The sequence below is a fragment of the Ovis canadensis genome, chromosome 5 (genome assembly GCF_042477335.2).
Source record: "Ovis canadensis isolate MfBH-ARS-UI-01 breed Bighorn chromosome 5, ARS-UI_OviCan_v2, whole genome shotgun sequence".
Lineage (NCBI taxonomy): Eukaryota > Metazoa > Chordata > Mammalia > Artiodactyla > Bovidae > Ovis > Ovis canadensis.
In genome coordinates this window covers 74,799,486-74,817,023 of record NC_091249.1, presented here as the reverse complement: position 1 = coordinate 74,817,023, position 17,538 = coordinate 74,799,486, and the positions used below count along the sequence as shown (strand labels likewise).

General features: G+C 49.6%; 1 protein-coding gene across 5 annotated transcripts; it reads right to left on the bottom strand.

Moving 5' to 3' along the window:
- Positions 1-214: 214 nt before the first annotated feature.
- Positions 215-16,872, bottom strand: MYOZ3 (myozenin 3). Of its 5 annotated transcripts, none has more exons than XM_069592459.1 (7): positions 16,456-16,872; positions 14,723-14,784; positions 8,008-8,162; positions 6,811-6,864; positions 6,580-6,712; positions 5,978-6,140; positions 215-2,774 (listed from the first exon to the last, which is right to left on the bottom strand). In XM_069592459.1, exons 2-7 carry the CDS (start codon positions 14,781-14,783, stop codon positions 2,606-2,608), a joined length of 735 nt encoding a protein of 244 aa, XP_069448560.1. In that variant the 5' UTR covers position 14,784; positions 16,456-16,872; the 3' UTR covers positions 215-2,605. The 5 variants fall into 5 exon arrangements, with proteins under 5 accessions (XP_069448560.1, XP_069448561.1, XP_069448563.1 ...); XM_069592460.1 differs by having other exon boundaries at positions 16,128-16,807; XM_069592462.1 differs by lacking the exon at positions 16,456-16,872 and adding an exon at positions 16,128-16,286 and having other exon boundaries at positions 14,723-14,801.
- Between the last annotated feature and the right edge of the window lie 666 nt (positions 16,873-17,538).

Below are 17,538 nucleotides of genomic sequence, written 5' to 3'. Positions count from 1 at the left end.
AATACCGTTTGATCCCATTAAAAGAAAGACATGTCTCTGTACTTACGTATCTATATACATGTACATCTTTGTTCAATTAAGTCTAGAATCCTAGGGGGACCAAACAATTAGCAGTGGTTACCTCTGGTGTGGTATGGGAATGGGGCAGAATGCAGGAAGGAGGGAAGGGCTCCGTATGTGTATGGGAGGAGCTCTATGGACCGATACCTTCACATTTTACTACTTCATTTATTTATTTACTTTTACAATAAGCATTCTTTTTTTTTTTTTTTTTAACACCATCAGTAAGAGTCAACTCAGAAAAAAGAAGGAATGGGGATTTACTCTGGGGTGCAGCAAGCTTCTCTCCCATACCTGCTGGCTAACATTACCCGCAGAGCACAGCAGAGCCAACCCAAGACAGTCCATATCCTCTCTTCCTTGTTTCGGACACTTTCACAGTTGGTTTTCAGTTCATAGAAACACAGCTTTAAATGGCAGCCCCCACATTCAAGACAGCACATCAATTGCAAGTAAATCTAAATCAGCTGTTGGGCCCTTAAGGCTGGGTGGGGCACAGCGAAACTCCTCTGGAGCAAAAGGAAGATGCAGCCATTTTCTTTCTATTTCTGGAAATCAGCTAGATTTCCAGCATGCACACCTGGGAATCAGCTAGATTTGTGGCCTTCTCTTCTCCCCAGGAGAGGGAGTCAGGGAGGAGGCAGAAGGAGGCAGTGGGGAAGGAGTAAGTCATGTCCAAAGGGAACGCTATGGTCATCGGAGGCTCTCCTTCAGGTTTCAGCCTAACTGACCCCCAGTGACAATTCCATGAGCCTACTTCTCAGGGTGCATTCACTGCAGGAACATCTTATCCAGCCAAGAGCAGTAGTTGCCTAAAATCTGACTGCTTATTACCTGTGTGTCCGTCACTATGCTCACAAAACCCCATGCAGGGTCTTGAACTCTTGTCCTTATCTCACAAGTGGAGAAACAGAGGCCCATGGTGAGAAATGACTTGCTCGTTCCCACAGCTAGCGGTGGCACTAGAACCCACCCCATCCAGTCTGACCCCCACTGCACTCTTAAGCTCTAAAAGCATGACACCAGGACTAGGTGATTCCAGACTCACTGGGCACTGACTTGGCCTCCCAGTGGAGTGATAAGAAATATTCACTGGAATTGGACAGGTCCCCACTTTGGCTTTGTCCCCAGACGAGTCACTTCCCCTTTTTAGGCCTGGATAGCCACATCTGTAAGGCGGGCCCACACCTTTGTCTCAAGGTTATACTGAAAATCAGAGATGGGTGATGTAGAACACCTGCTACCAGCGCGAGCACCGAGGCACCCAATAAAAAGCAGCCGCCATCAGCAGCACCACCCACACCTGCAGGGAGGCGCTCCCTTCACGTCTTTCCAAGGAGCCTGCGTAGGGGTCGAACTACGCCTGGTGGGCACTAGAACGAGATCTAGCCCGGGGTCTGCTCCAAATGGTGAGTGGAAGAGGGTGGCAGGGAGTCGTCCTTGGAAGCACCCCACTCTGCACCTGCCCTGGAGGGTGCCGAGGGGTGCTCCTTCCTTTGACCCCATGGTTGCCTCCCTAGTCCAGGCCTCATTCCTTGAAGGGTTCCCAGCATCTGGCCTTGCGCCTCTCCAGTCTGTGCCCCACATAGCAACCAGCGAGACCCCTCACTCCCCAGCTTAAGAACTTCCCCATCTCCTTAGTGCAGCCCACCCCACTCTGCCCCACTGAGGACTCACCGCCTTCTCTGACACTGCCATCCCCCTTCTTCACACTTGCACCTGTGACAATTCTGCACCCTTGCACTCACCACCCACTTGCCAGAAATGCCTTCATCTCCACAACCTCCTTGTCACACCCCCTCCCTTCAGTCCTCCAAGGCCCTGCTCAAATTCTCTGGGACACCTCCCAGAGTCCCCACCCCACACCCAGGGTTAGAGACCCCCCTCTGCTTCCCATGGTTCCGCAGTTGTCAGCGTGCTTTAGGGAGCATTAAGGTGATCTCCCGCTTTACAAATCTGTCTTCCGTACTGTCTTTTCCTCCCTCTTTCTAGGCTAGGGCCTGGGCTTATTCCCCACCTTCTCCCTATGGCTGGCACAGCAGCTAACACACAGTTGGTGCTTAGTAAATGTTAGCAGCATGAATAGATAAAGACCATCTGTGTCTCAGTAAAAGGAAAAACTAATTATCAGAGTGCTTCACAGGTAAATAGGCAGCTAGTGGGCTCCCTGTCACCGGGGGAGACAGCTAGAGTACAGGAGCAGAAGTGGAGGCTGGAGGTGAAGTCATTGGAGGCTTGGATTCCTAAAGACACAAACCAGGGCCAAGTTTTCTTAGAATCAGCTCGGAGTACGAGTTACTAATAGAGATCTCTGCTCAGGGGATTCTGATGCTGCAGGTTTGGGCAGGTCAGAAACCTGTAGGAAAATACCCCCAGGTGATTTTGAAGCTTGCCACATTGGGAACTGCTGAACTCTGTGACTTTGAGGCCATTTGCAGTGAGGTTTTGTGTGCAATGGCCCTTTATAAACTGTGAACTGCTGGCCACAAGTCTTGGCTCCAGGTGTTATTCGAACTCTGAGATGAGGGAAGTGAAGGTGCTGGAGCTACAGCTCCTCAGACTCTGGGAGGTTGCGGACCCAGCCCTGGGCCACTCTGTTGAAGCTGGGCCTGAGGCGAAGGAGTTCCAAGCCACTGATGAGCTCCGGAACGAAGGGGGTGCCTGCCCTCGGAAGGGTTTCTCCCACCAGGGTTCCTCCAAAGGGCACCGGGGTCCTGGGGAGAGAAGAGCGGCAGGAGAGGCAGGCTGGGTGGGAGTGGGGTGGCAGAACAGACATGGGGGTCACTGCGTGTGGCCCCCTCCCCACCTCTCTGGGCCTCCGTTTCTCTGTCACTCAGCAAAGATTTTGTACTATCTTTAACAGGTTTCTCCAGCTTTCCTCAGCTTTCCCCAGTCCCAAATCCACCCCTAGTCAGGATGGCTCGTTGTTTGGAAATATTAATAAGAATGATGTTTTCAGAGTGAAAATTGACCTGTCCTGGCAAAACTCTCAGCTCCCCTTAAACAAAGTTCAGAAGGGGGAAGACTTGGAATCTGGTTTTTCCTCCCTCTTGACATCTCCCCTTACAAAAATATATCACAAATTGGAGAGAGAAAGGAGAGTTAGAAAGAACATTCAGAATCAGAGAATACAGATTACAACCAAGACATTTCTCACCCACAATACTGACAAGAATAAATGATTTGGTAATCGGCCAAAGTTAGTGAATGGTGGAAAAATTCTCACTCATATACTGCTGGCTGGAGGGTAAACTGGTGCTGCTACCTTGCAGGGCAATTTGGCAGGGTCCTTTAAACCTGAGAATGTGCAAATTCTGTCAACCAGCAACTCTACCTGTAAGTATATGGCTTAGGAAGTACATGCACATATGCACAAGGAAGCAGGTATGAGCAGTGATTAGTGACCAACCAGAGACAAGCCATATGCCCACTGGCAGAACAATGGATAAGATCAATATATTCATGGCAGAGTACTATATAACAGCTTAAAAGGAATGAACAGAGCTATAGATATTAAGAGATTTCAAAAGCATTATGTTGAGTGAAAAAAGCAAGTTATAGGATGAGATTCAAAATATCAAAAAACACACATACACATGCAAACCAAACGACACTACTTCCCCATAGATATGTAGCTGCTTGTAGAGAACGCTCTGAGAACACACACCAACCCGACAACAGCGTCACTTCTGGGAAGAGACCTGGGATTGGAGGATAGGGAACAAAGGGGCCCTTCTTTCATTTGTAGTTGCCTAGGGTTGTGTGTGAGAAGGCAATGGCACCCCGTTCCAGTACTCTTGCCTGGAAAATCCCACGGACGGAGGAGCCTGGTAGGCTGCAGTCCATGGGGTGGCTAACAGTCAGACACGACTGAGCGACTTCTCTTTCACTTTTCACTTTCATGCATTGGAGAAGGAAATGGCAACCCACTCCAGTGTTCTTGATGGGAGAATCCCAGGGATGGGGGAGCATGGTGGGCTGCCGTCTATGGGGTCGCACAGAGTCGGACACGACTGAAGCGACTTAGCAGCAGCAGCAGCAGCAGCAGCAGCAGCAGCAGGGTTGTGTGTTGTGTGTGTGTTTTTTTTAAGATAATACAAATACATGATTTTCAAACTATTTTTTACTTTTAAGAGAACAAATAGCATTACTCATGTAGTGTTTTCCCTGCAGCTTGGGACCATTCCTGAGCCAGGAGCCAGCGTTTCTGCCTGGACCACCCCAGTGGTGGTGGCAACAGCCGGGCCCCACAGGAGCAGGCCAGGCTGCTTCCAAGTTGTGCAGAGCTCACGGTCAGGCCGTGGATGCTGAGCACAGCTTGACTGCCAACACTGCTGTTCCTTCCCTCTCTACCTCAGTTGCCTCTTCTGTGCCAGGAAGTGTCTGGCCTTGAGGCTACTTAAGAATCCCCCTTCTTTTGGTGGGAACATGCCTCAGCCTGCCATAGCATGAGATCAGTGGGGCCACAGCCTGCCCTGGCCAGCCCGGAAGCTGCCTGCTAGCACTGATGTCTGCTGAGGGTTTTAAATAGCTAGACAGGCAGGGCTGGAGGGCCCCGGGAGAAGAAGCAGCCCAGTCCTTCCTGGCAAGAAACCCCCACTCCTCTGCCAATGGCTTGTGGTTCACACGATGCCTGTTGGACCCTGTTCTTCCCATCATGGTCCTCCCATGCTCTCAGCTATTTGAGGGCAGTCACATCCCTCCAGAGCACTCTCTTCTCAAGGCCCATCACCCCGGCTCCTTCAACCCTTCCTTAGGGGGCCTGGTCTCCAGGCCAAGCCAGGCAGATAGTCTCCACATGTGGTCTGAGCAGGTGCCAGAAGAGCTGGGCTGTGGCCTCCTCTCTGTGGACCCTCCACTTTCTCACTTAATGCAGCCCAAGCCAGCAGAGAATTTCTCATAAATAGCAGCAGACTAAGGAAGCCGATTGCAGTTGAAATGCATCCCCCAGCCCCATGCCTTCCTCCAGTGCTAGGCTCCTGTCCTGCCTTCTGTGATTTGTTTTCGGGCCTCTAGAGTGGAACATTAAATTTATCCCTTTCAAGTTCTCCCCTGAAAATAATAATAACCTGTAAATAGTAATAATAGAGGCTACCATTTTTTGAGAGATTCTCACTTGCCAGAAACTTTGCCTCTGGCCTCTCATGCAATCCTCACAACCATTTTATGAAGTAGGTATTAATAGTATAAGAGTCTCCTTTTACAAGTGGGAATTGGAGACCCAGAGAGGTTAAGCCATTTGCCCAAGGTCACACAGCCAGGGGTAGAGACTGCATTAAGCCCTTGATGAAGCCCACGCTCTAAACACTTATCTGTTGTTCTCACCTCTGGTGTCCAACATTTCACTGCCACTTCCCACAGTGGCACAACCTCAAGGTCACTTTCTAGGCCTCTTCCAGACCACTGATGAAAGGGAAAGGCTGAACTGGCCCAGGACTGGTGAGATCTGGGGCCCCCACCCAGGGAAGGACTCACACTTCCACATCCATCAAGGAGGTGGCACACAGCAGTGATGAAGAACAAGAAACCCATCTGGGTCCGACAAACCCAGATGTGGAGCCCAGCCCTGCCATTGCTTTCTTGCCGTGTGACTTTGGACAGATTGTTGATAATCCTCTTCTCCAGCAGAATGGGAAAAATTGTAGCACCTGCCCCACCCTGTTGTGAAGCAGGATCCAACAAGGTGTGTGCCACACACACCCGTTCATTCCCTGTGCATTTACTGAGCACCTACTATGTGCTAGGGGGCAAGAGTTCTATTGTTTTTTAGCAGGAATTCAATAAATGTATACAAGGCACTGGGGTAGAGCCTGGCACGTAGAAAGTGCTCAGGAAATGCAGCTGCTGCTGTGGTTGTGGCTGGCTCCAGGGCATCCTCCTTCCAGGTCTCTCCCTGAGCAGCCCCGCCTTGTCTTACTTGTTGAAATTTCGATACTCCACCAGGCTGGGGGTGTGACTTCCGCCCTCGCCCAGGTAGTCCCGGTAGCTGATGAACTCCTGCCACGGGCAGCGGTAGCCCTTGGGGATGGCTGTGTGGTTGAACTTCTCGGGTGGGATGCCCTTCAGTGGCTCAGCATAACCTAGGGGTGGAGTATGACACGTGGCAGGCAGGCAAGTGGGCTGCCTGGGTTCCCTTCTCCTTTGGCCCCCACACCCATCCCATGGACACTGTTTGGGGATGGGCAGGAAGGACCTAAGAAAGGGAAGTCGAGGGAGTGGAATGTAATGCCAAAGTCGCTCCAGCAAAGAGCGACTTTGCTTCCTCATCCCTGGAAACAGGGAGGATGGAGCAGGGGAAGTGCAAGTTGGGGCAGAGACTCGAGTCTTGGCTCATCTCTGGCGCGCTCTGTGGCTGACACAGCTGCAGCTCTCTGGGCTTGTGCTGTGTCTGCAGAGAGGGGTGTGCATGTGTAAGGAGATGGACTAGATACTCTCTGGGTGCTCTTCCTGCCCCATCAGGGAACACACCCATGTTCTGGTCCTCCAGCCCTGGCCCTGGGACGTGGGGAGGCCACTTACCTGGTGCCAGGGCGCTGGGGTTGTGGCGCTGTGGCCGGGAGGCCATGGACTCAGCATCCCCAGGGCCCCCGTGCGAGGCGGGATAGATGTGAAGCTCAGAGCGGTAGTTCTGCCCCTCATGGCTGTTGGCAACCTGGGCACAGGAGTGAAAGCTCAGAGAATCTGAGCTGCCTGGCCCCTTCCCCCAGGGTTTCCCTCCTCGTGGGGGGAGAGGTCTCTGTCCACACTCACCGTCCCAGGTTCTGCTGTTCCAGTCACCTTCTCCTTCGCACTTCCTGCCACAACCTGTGGGGTTGGGGGGGGCGGGTGGCAAGTAAACCACAGGTAGGCTCACCAGGGTTCTGCCTCCACTAAAATAGGCAGGGGGTGGGGAGGGGCATAATCCTAGAGCCCTCCTCCCAAGGATGTTGGGGGCATGAGTTCATAATGTAGAGCGCTAGACCCTGGAACAGAGAAGTGCTCTTAATATATGTTAGTGGCTATTGTTGTATTGCCCCTGGACTTTTGTTAACCTCCCTGAGCCTCAGTTTCCTTCTCTGTAAAGTGGACGTGATGATAATACTGTCACTCTCTGATCATTAAATGAGATGACACACGCCAACTGCTTAGCTCACACTGTCATAAACACATAGCAAAGTAGATGTTTTGTCATTTTATTATTCTGCCACATGGTGCCCTCTCGTCATCTCCTGCTTCATCCAGAAATTGAGTGGAGCAGGATGGCAGGCCCCGAGTTCATCGGAAGTACTTGAGATTGCCTGCCGCCTCTCTGAAGTCCACGGGCAGGTCATTCTTGTTTCCTTTCTTTGCTGTTGTTTAGTCACTAGGTTATGTCTTGACTCTCTTGCAAGCCATGGACTGTAGCCCGCCAGGTTCCTCTGTCCATGCAGTTTCCCAGGCAAGAATACTGGAGTGGGATGCCATTTCCCTCTCCAAGGGATCTTCCTGACCCGGAGATTGAACCGTCACCTACGTGGGCAGGCAGGCTCTTTTCCACTGAGCCACCAGGGAAGCCCCATTCTTTAGATGACTTTACCTTCTTCCAGTGGGAAGAAGAGAGAGCTGTTCTGTATTTTCCATCTTAGATCAAGCTCAAGTCTAATCTAAATCCTGCTTGCTGCACATTCAGCCCAGAGCACCTGACTGTCCTTCGGCACTTTCCATAGGAGCCAGGGTCCCTTCACTGCATGGCTCACCCTGTCCAACCCACTTTGTGTTTCGTGTCTGGGGAGAAATGCCTGAAGAGCTCACTCTTTTCTAAGATCGCAGAGCAGGGCAGGCATCAGTCTGATGGCGAAGCCACAGTCATCCCCTCGTTGGACTGAGGGGCCCCTGCAGGGGCCAGACTTTCTCACTTGGCTCATTGTTTGGCTCTAGGCTGATGACTGGGCCTCAGTTTCCCTGTGAGCACAGTGGGAGCTTACTCACAGCACGAGGGCTGGCTGCAAACTCAAAGGTGAATTTCTGCACGCGCCGCTGTCTCTTCTGGAAGAGGAGGGACCCTCTGTTGTTGCGCAGCGATAGCTCCTCCATCATCAAATCCTGGGGCACGCTCAGTTTCTTGCCCAGGTCCAGCAAAGGAACTGCGGGAGAGGACAGAGAGAGCTCTTACTACCAAAACTTCAGGGTACTCCGGCTGCTGACTCAAAGGGGACCTCTTCACAGCACCGTCCGTTATGTACAAGAATGTCAGTTTCTCCCTGTGCTTGCTGACACTGGGTGTCATTCTGTGGATTCTTTGCCCAGCCAGTGGGCTGAGATGACTCCTCTGAGTGTGATTACCTGTGTTTGATGCTGAAATCAAGCATCATTTCAGATACTCTTTGGCCAGGTGTATTTAGTCCCCGAATCTCCTGTGCAGCTCTGTGCCCATAGTGGTGGTGGTGATGAGAAATGATCAGATTCTAGATATCTTCTGAAGGAAGGCCCTTGGGGTGGGATGTGAGAGACAGACAGAGGAATGGAGGTGATGGCAGGGTTTCTGGCCTGAGCCGCTGGGAGTATGCAGCGGCCCGCTCTCTGAGATGGGAAGGCTGGAGGAGGAGGAGGTGTGGGGAAGACCAAGCATTCAGGTCTAGACATGTCTTCTTTTCATTTTAAAATAGCCTTTTATCATCGTGTGCATGCTAAGTTGCTCAGTAGTGTCCAACTCTTTGCGACTGTATGGACTGTAGCCTGCTAGGCTCCTCTGTCCATGGGATTCTCCAGGCAAGGATACTAGAGTGGGTTGCCACGCCCTCCTCCAGGGGATCTTCCCAACCCAGGATCAAATTCCCATTTCTTACGTCTCCTGCACTGGCAGGTGGGTTCTTTACCATTAGCGCCACCAAAACAGCATATGCGTACATTGAAGAGAGTTAGAAAATATAGACATGAGAGAAAAAGGAAAGAAGAACACCGTTTTCTAACATCCAGAGATTACCACTCCTAACCCGTTAGTGTATATGCCTTTACTGTCTTCGTGAAGTAAGGTCACTCAGTCGTGTCCAACTCTGCGACCCCATGGACTATACAGTCCAGAGTATAGTCCTAGCAGGACTGTAGCCTGCTAGGTTCCTCTGTCCATGGGACTCTCCAGGCCAGAATACTGGAGTGGGGAGCCTTTCCCTTCTCCAGGGCATCTTCCCAACCCAGGGATTGAACCCAGGTCTCCCGCATTGCAGGTGGATCTTTACCAACTGAGCCACAAGGGAAGCCCCCCTGTCTTCTTAATTGACCATATAGTCTTGTGACTTTTTAACCAAAATGAAATCATAGCATAGCTTCTTTGTAACTTGCTTTTATTCAAAGCTCTCTTCCTTTCCAAGTGCATGAATTTTTGTTTTATATCAATGCAATGCCTAACCCATATTCAAACTCCCCTAATGGTCTCCAAAACTGAGAATAAGGTTTGAAGAGTCTTGTAGGCATCCCAGTGGAGATGCTGAGGAGGGAGCTGAGGGACATATGAGTCTAATGTTTGTGGGAGAAAACTGACTTGGATGTAAAAACTGGGACATTGGGAGTATACAAATGGTATTTGCTATTGTTGTTTTTTAGTGAAAAGTTTTCTGTTGATTTCTTTCCTCATAGTTAGGACCAGTCATTACAGCCATGTAGAAGGATTTCGGGGCTGATGTCTGTCAGTAGTTTGGGGGCCTATCCATACCCTTTGTGCTTTCCCCACCAGCAAAATGCACATTTCACACTGGCCCAACGAAGGGAGACTTTCGGAAGATAGAAGTGTCAAAGGTGATGAGGACGCTGGCAGGAGAGGGATACGTATGGTCAGCACAGGCAGAGGTATTTGTCATCTCTGAATTCAGATCCAAGTGGATTCATGTTCCAGCTCTCTAAATGACATTCTGAGCCTGGAGGCTGGTTGAGATCACCAAGGTTATAAGGATGCATAAGAGATCTACACACTGAGCCCCGGAGCCTCCAACATTTAGATCAAGGAGATGAAAAACAGCCTGGGCCTGGGGAGAAGCAAGAGGAATCTAAAGACTGTGGTGTCCTGGGACCAAAGGATGAAAGTGTTTCAGGGACAATGAACTGATCAACAGAGTCAAATGTTGCTGACGTGTCGAGTCAGAGGAGGCCTGAAAATTGACCATTATATTTAGTAACACGGGGTTATTATTGGTAATCCCCACAAAAGCAGTCCCTGTGGTGTACTTGGGTGTGAAAGCCTTTTTGGAAAAGGTTCAAGAGAAAAGGGACTGAGGAACAGTTTAACCATACCGCGAGGAAGCAATGAGCCAAATCTATGATGCGGGGCTTGTACAGAGCATCTGGCCCAGTTTCTTCAAAGGAGTGAATGACATGGAAAAAAAAGGAGGGGGTGACGATGATTTAGATTAAAGGAGATTTAAGAGACATAGCTACCAAATAAAAACAAGGGCCCTTGAAGGTGCTGCGCTAAGTGAAATAAGTCAGATAAAGACAAATGCCATATGATTTCACTCACAGGCAGAATATAAAAACAAACAAACAAAAGCCGACATGAATGACCAAACCAAACATCAACAAACATGCAGATACAGAGAACAGAGTAGTGGTTACTAGAAGGGAATGGGGCCAAGAGGGAGGGCAAGATGAATACAGGGGTCAACTGTGGTGAAGGGTAAAAACTATACTTTTGGTGGTGAGCATGCTATAGTGTATGGGCGTCCCTGGTGACTTAGATGGTAAAGAATCTGTCTGCAATATGAGAGACCAGAGTTTGATTCATGGGTTGGGGTGATCCCTTGGAGATGGGAATGGCTAACAACTTCAGTATTCTTGCCTGGAGAATTCTGTGGACAGAGGAGCCTGGTGGGCTATAGCCCACAAGGTCTCAAACAGTTGGACAGGACTAACACTTTCACTTTTCATGCTCTAATGTGTACAGAAGTAGAAATATAATGTTGTATACATGCAACTAGATAATGTTAGAATCCAAAGTGGCTCTTATTTAGATACCCGTGAACAAACTAGAAAATTGGAGAAAGTTGACGACAGGACTGGTTATTAGATAGTATTAAATCAGTATTTCTCATTTTGTTCAGTGTGTTAATACCTTTACCTGTAAGGAAATGTGCTTTTTATTACTTTTGATGCGTTGTGAAGTGTTTGGTGGTGGTGGGGGGGTGTTGCGTGGAATGACATGTTTCTTGGGATTTGTTCTGGACTCCAGGAATAAAAGGGGGACCTTGGGGGTTTGAACTCTCTACTTTGGTGTGTGTAAGTTGGTTAAATAAAATGTTTAAAAAAAGAGAGAGGAGGGAAGTAAAGACAGCAGCTTTGAGGAGCTGTGCTCTGAAGGACCTCGGCTGGAGGCAGCTATGGAAACAAGAGGGATTTGTTTGTTTGCTTGCTTGTTTTTAAAGAGGAGAATTACTGAAGGAATGTCCTAGAGCAGGGGAGAGGGCAGGGAGGGTGTCCGGCGCCCAGCAAGAGCGCTGGCTTCGGACAGGTGCACGGAGAGGTCATCTAGCACGCTAGGAGGGAAAACGGAGAACACGGGGGCAGACAAGCGGACAGATGTGGAGGCGGGAGCCTGCAGAAGTCTCTCTTGGCTCCTTTCCTCAGTGAAATAAGAAGCAAGGTCACTAGCTGAGAATGGAAGTGGGGGAGGAGGTACTTTAGGTTTGAGAAGAACGGTTGCTGAAACTGTCCCAGAGAACAGCAGAGAGAGTGACTGGGGCAGGGAGACGGATGTGGTCGCCAGTCAGCACCGAGGGCCGTGCAAGAGCGGTGCTTCATCCCACTCAGCGGAATCCAAAATGGCCTTTTAAAAAAGGAGGCTGATAGTTTTTTCATTCTTTCAGCAAATGTAGAGAAAGAAACTTCTATATATTAGAATCAGAAAGAAATCCACTATAGATTAAGGGTGGGGGGGGAAGCAAATTTCTGAAGAATTTGTATTCTAAGATCCCACTCATATGTTTAAAAAATAAGTATATGCTTATGCACGTATTGAATCTGCAAGGAGACATGCCAAATATGAGCAGTGACTATTTATGGGATATACAAAGGAGGAGGGCTGGAGATTGTTCGCACTGGTTTTGTTTTTGTTTGTTTCAAATGAGACAATGCATTCTGTCTTAAACAGATGAAAGACCATTTATACCTAAATATGTGATAAAGGTCCCCCAGCATATATTCTCAAGTGCTGTTCAGATGAACTGAGCTCAATATTTAAAGACAAAAAAAAAAAAAGCTATAGATGAAACCTATTTTGACTAAGCAATTCTAATTCTAGGCATTCCTCCTTGGGGAGAAAAGTTGAATAAATACTTCCAAGGATATACGTACGAGGATGTTTGCTGCAGTGAGGTGTCAGATTATGAAAACGGGGAATCAGTCTTATGGGGGATGCTGCCTGGACACCCTTTATCAGTGACTAACAGCTCACAACGGCCACCTCTGCAGAGAACTGCCCCGGTGAGTAGAGGCTGCAACAGCTGCCCTGCTAAAGCTGAGATGATTTCTATAGGGCAATTAATTTATGCTCTGGACCCCACTTCCTTACTTAGCAATTTCCTCTGCCCAGTCCTGTTTTTGTCACTTCCCTTCTCCTAGGAGTGCAATCTCAACAAGTCACTTGTTCAGGAATCCTCAGGCTCTACCCCTAAACTTAGTCAAGCCTTCATGGCCTCCTTGTCGGGGGAGGGTGTATAAATATATATAATATCTTATATGCTGGGGGAGTGAGGGGAGGGGAGGGGGGAGATAAATTATACTAAGACGGGAAGAAGTCTGTGGTATGCTGCTAAGTGAAAAAAATTTAAGATGTGGTATGTAGCTGAGTGAAAAAAATTTAAGATGTGTGCTGCAAAGTGAAAAAAATTTAAGATGATGAACACAGTGTATAGTATGCAGCCCACGTGTATATGGGCTTATATAAATGTTTATATATGAACAGAAGAAGGATTTACACAAATCTGTTAACAATGGTTATCTCCAGATGGTTTCATTATGAGGAACTTTCGCTTTCAAAGTCATTCATGTCTGTTTTGTTTGAATATTTTATAAAATGAATGTTTTATTTATGTAACCATGTGGTAAAGGAGCAGTTTTGGAGACAAAAAGATCTGGGGTCAAATCTGTTCTGCACCTACTGAGGATGTGATTTCCTGGCTTTTCTGAGTCTCTGTTTTCTCATCTAAAAAGTGGGTACAATTGTATCTAATTTACAGAGTTGTTGTGAGGGTTGTATATTTAACAAAACGTTCAAATGCTCTTAGAACTGTATCTGAGACATAGTAAGTGCACAAGAACGGTGTTTTATTATTATTTTACAAACGCTGTCTTTTGGTGATGAGCTCATGCGATTTTTTTACCTTTCTACTTTTCTTTAGTTTCAAAATTGTCCTTAATTAATACTCTAGCAATAATCAACAACAACAACAACAACAAACTTATTTCCAGTCTGGCATAAATGATGAGTGTCAACACTGGGGGGTCTGTAACTAATTAGACAAGAGAAAAGAAAATGCATAGCCTGGTTCTTCTATTTAGAGTGTCAACATCTCACAAAGCTTACATATTTCAGCATGAAAATCATGGAATGAAAAAAAATGAAACCAACAAAAGGAGACAAGAACACACAAAACAGATTAAAAGTATGCCTCACAGATAAAGCTGTCCACATGATGAAACACTTCTTAGAACACCGAAGGGGGCAAAACTGCAGCAAAGTCCTTAGGCAAGGATTTATCAGAGCTTGGTTCACTGCTCTCCTGCATGGGAACCATCCGGGTACTTGTTTAAGTGGCTAATGCTTGGCCTCCGCCCTAGGTCCCCTGGATCAGAACTCCTGGGTAGGGATATTGGGATGAGCCTCCTGACAGCCTTACCCACTGCCATGCCCCTCTGCTTTGCCACCAGGTTTCTCTATAGTCCTTCTTTTAGATAAATAGCCTGCTTCCATCTGTACCTCCCATAACTGGCCCCAGGTCAGTGGGTGCTGAGCTGGGCAACCTGGATTCTGATCGGCCCCCTGACTCCCTCAGTAACTGTGTGCTCCCTCAGTAATCTGTACTTTTAAGCAACAGCGCCATGTCACTATGATTCACAGAAAAGTGTGAGACTTCTGACTTAGCTGAGTTTGTTTTTAAAATACATAAAATGCTCTAAATAGGCCAAATAAAGACTCCAAAATTCTGCCAAGAGTTCTGGAAGAGGTCTTATAAAGTTGATAAATATGTATTTTAGATGATTTATCCATTGGCTGAATCAGCTTTTACGTGAAATGGTTTGACTCAGATTGGGCAGCCTGCTCTTGCCCCGCTGCCCCACTCTCCCCTGACCCCTTGTCTCGTGCTGTGGCTACTCAGTGGGACCCCCAGTTAAAACACAGGCATTATGTGGGAAGCTTGGGCCATTGGTAGGGTTCGATCTGGGACCCTCAGAGCTCAATCTGGGGCTGAGAGAATGGCTCAGGTGGGGCCAGGGCCCAGTCTATGGCACTCAACCTCAGCTCTCGTGTGCCCCGAAATCAGGGCCAGGCCCCTCTCAATGCTTCGGGAAACTTCCCAGCCCAGGCGGCAGATTCCACAGGCTGGCCTGGAACTCACACCTGTTTGCCCAGGCCTGGAGCCAGCAGGCTGAGTGGCTATAGCCTGGGACCAAGAAAGGATGGGATCTGAGGAATGCCCAGGGGCTGGGTCAGCCTTACCTGGTTCAGTGAAGTCCCCCGTGGTAGTCATCACTGGTCCCTTCTGCTCCTTGGGGATCATCCTGTGGAGGAGACACCCCTATAGATGGGTCCAGCTGCCTCCATTCCTCCCAGCCCTTGGTCCCCAGCCTCAGCCCCACATAGCCATAGCTCACCCCAGTCTCGAGCAAGGGCTGTCCAAGTGGGAAAGAGGAGGCTGAGGTCCATGGAGGGCAAGGGAGATGCTCAAGGTCATGCAGGTCTGCTTCCAGTTTGCTAAGGAAGCACAGGCTCATCGAGAGTAGTTTCTGGGACATTAGAAGGGGAGGTGGGGGTGTCTGACTGTTGTTGTCCATTGACTCCAGTGAGCTCTACTCAGAGGCTTAAAGAGGTTGAAGGTTGAAGTCTGGGGGAGAGGAGTATGGCCGGTTAGGCTGGGGCTGCACTGGGGTCTGCAAGGTGTGCCCCTCATGTCCCCAGTATTCAGCTCTGAAGCTTGAGGGCACAGGCTGGTGCAAGGAAGCTGAAAGAGCCATCAGCCCCTTCGTAGCCCGCATCCTTCGGCTCACTTCCATGGTGCTCTGTTTCTCTCCGTCCTCCACCAGTCCCCCATTTGCATCTGTGGTGTGTCCCAGGAATCTTGGAGGTGATTTAAAATAAAATGAGGTCCAAAGCTGCAGAGAAGCCCTGCAGGCCCCAAGTCTAGGGTCCCTATCTTGCCCTCAGGAGAGAAGGCAGAGCCCTTGAGCCTCCTGACAGCCTTACCCACTTCTATGCCCCTCTGCTTTGCTGCCAGGTTTTTCTATATTCCTTCTTTTAGAAAAACAATCTGCCTCCATCCATTATCTCCCCTCCCATACCCATACCTGGCCCCAGGTCACTGGGTGCTGCGCTTGGCAACCTGGATTCTAATTGGTCTCTCTGACCCCCTCGGTAAGTGTGAGCGAGCGGCGCTCCAGCTCTGAGTCTCTCTGTGCCACCTAGAGCTGCATGCAAACAGGAGCACATGTGTGCGCATTGGGGTGAGGCCCATGAGCTTGTGAAGCATGCTCAGCCATGACCACTTAGGATTCCACCGTTCCTAGATCTGTTTCTTGACAAATACTCTCCCTACAGAAATTTACAGACATCGGGAAGGACCCCTCATTTTACAGACAGGGACCCTGTTCCCTCTGTTACTGAAAGATCTTGACGTCTGAGCAGAGTCGTAACCTACCCTCCAGTTGGAATCCTAGCCACCCCTCCCCATTTAACCCAGAGCTTAGGATCTCTCCCTTCCCAATTCAGGATCCAGGCTTCCACAAGGCCCCACACTCCTGGCCCTTCTGCAGGGTCCTTGCTCTGCTGTGGGTGGAAGGGGCTCTGGAATTACTCCTCTCCACCGCCCACTCCCCACAGCCCTCAAGCTCCCCTTGGATCCTGGTACCTGAGAGATGGAAGCACAGTGGGCAGGAGGGGGTGTCAGACCCTCAGATTAACACCTCTGTCGGGAAGCTGAGAGTCGAGTGGTCAGTGTCTGTGCAGGCAGTCGGCGAGCTGGGTGTGCCTTGCAGCCAGCTCCGGCCTCAGCTGACGAGAGTCGCCCCTGCCTTGTGGTGGCTCACAGCCTTATTTCGGGCTGCAATAGGATCCAGGGACAGATGCTAAAAGCACCAGGCCCCAGAGAAGACAGGTGCCCCGGCAGCAAGCCCTCACACACAGAAGGCCTTGCACGCACATGTTCAACACACATACACATGCACACACCAAGTCACCTGGAAATGCTGGGAGTGATCACCGTCTCCTGAGCTTGCTAATGATATCCTCAGTGCCTGGAGTGGGGCCTGCTAGGAACTGGGTGGATATTTGTTGAATGAGCGATGGAATGGGTGGGTAGGTGAATGAATGAATTATCCCCCAATTTCTTTGCTTGACTTGTTCTTTCCTTTCCTTTCCTTCTTTCCTGCCTTCCTTTCTTCCTTCTGCTTCCTTCTTCCCTTCTTCTCTCTCTCCCTCTACCTTCTCACATTCTCTGAGCTTCTCTCTATGGACTGAAAATAAATAAGGCAGGGCTCTGTCCTCAAGGAGCTCAGCCAGGCCCGTGTCAGCCCCGTAAACAGCTTCTGCAGCGCATCATGGGAAATGCTCTAGGAAGGCCCCAGGGGAGGGTGCCACCCGCTCAGCCTGGGGGTGGGGAAGGCCTCCCAGAGGAGGAGACATTTGAGCTGGGCCTCGAGGCATGAGTGGGAGTTCACGGGGCAGAGAGGGGCACGGGTAATTGCAGGCCGAGGCTGCGTCACGTGTAAGGATATTAGGGGCCAGCTAGGACTGGGGGCTGGGGTGGTGCTGAGAGATGAGGCCAGACAGGTGGGCAGGGGCTGGATCACAGCAGGCTTTTCAAAAGCAAAGTTTTGTAAAGGGCTGTTGGAGTTTAAAGCAATGGAATGGAGTAGTCAGATGGCATTTTCCAAAGATATTATCTGGCTGCCCTGTGGAAAGTGGGTTGGCGGGAGCAAGACTGGAGGCAGGAGGATTTCACTGTGGTCAAGCGAGAGCCAGGGGGTGGCCGGACCGGGGCAATGACAAAGGGCATGGAGAAGAGGAGAGGGGCTTGAGGGGTTTGGGGAATTACCAGGTTGTGGTGAGAGACTGACTGCAGGAGATGAGGAAAGAGCCACTCCCATTTCTGGCTTGAGTTGTTCAAGGAAAACAATGGTGGTGGGGGGCAGATACTTTGGCATGAAATTGGTTTGGAATGAAATTGGTCTGAGGTGTCTGGGCACCAGGATCACCAGTAGGCAGGGGGACACTGTGCTCAGGAGAGGCATCTGCTGAAGATAAAGATTGTGTCAGAGGTA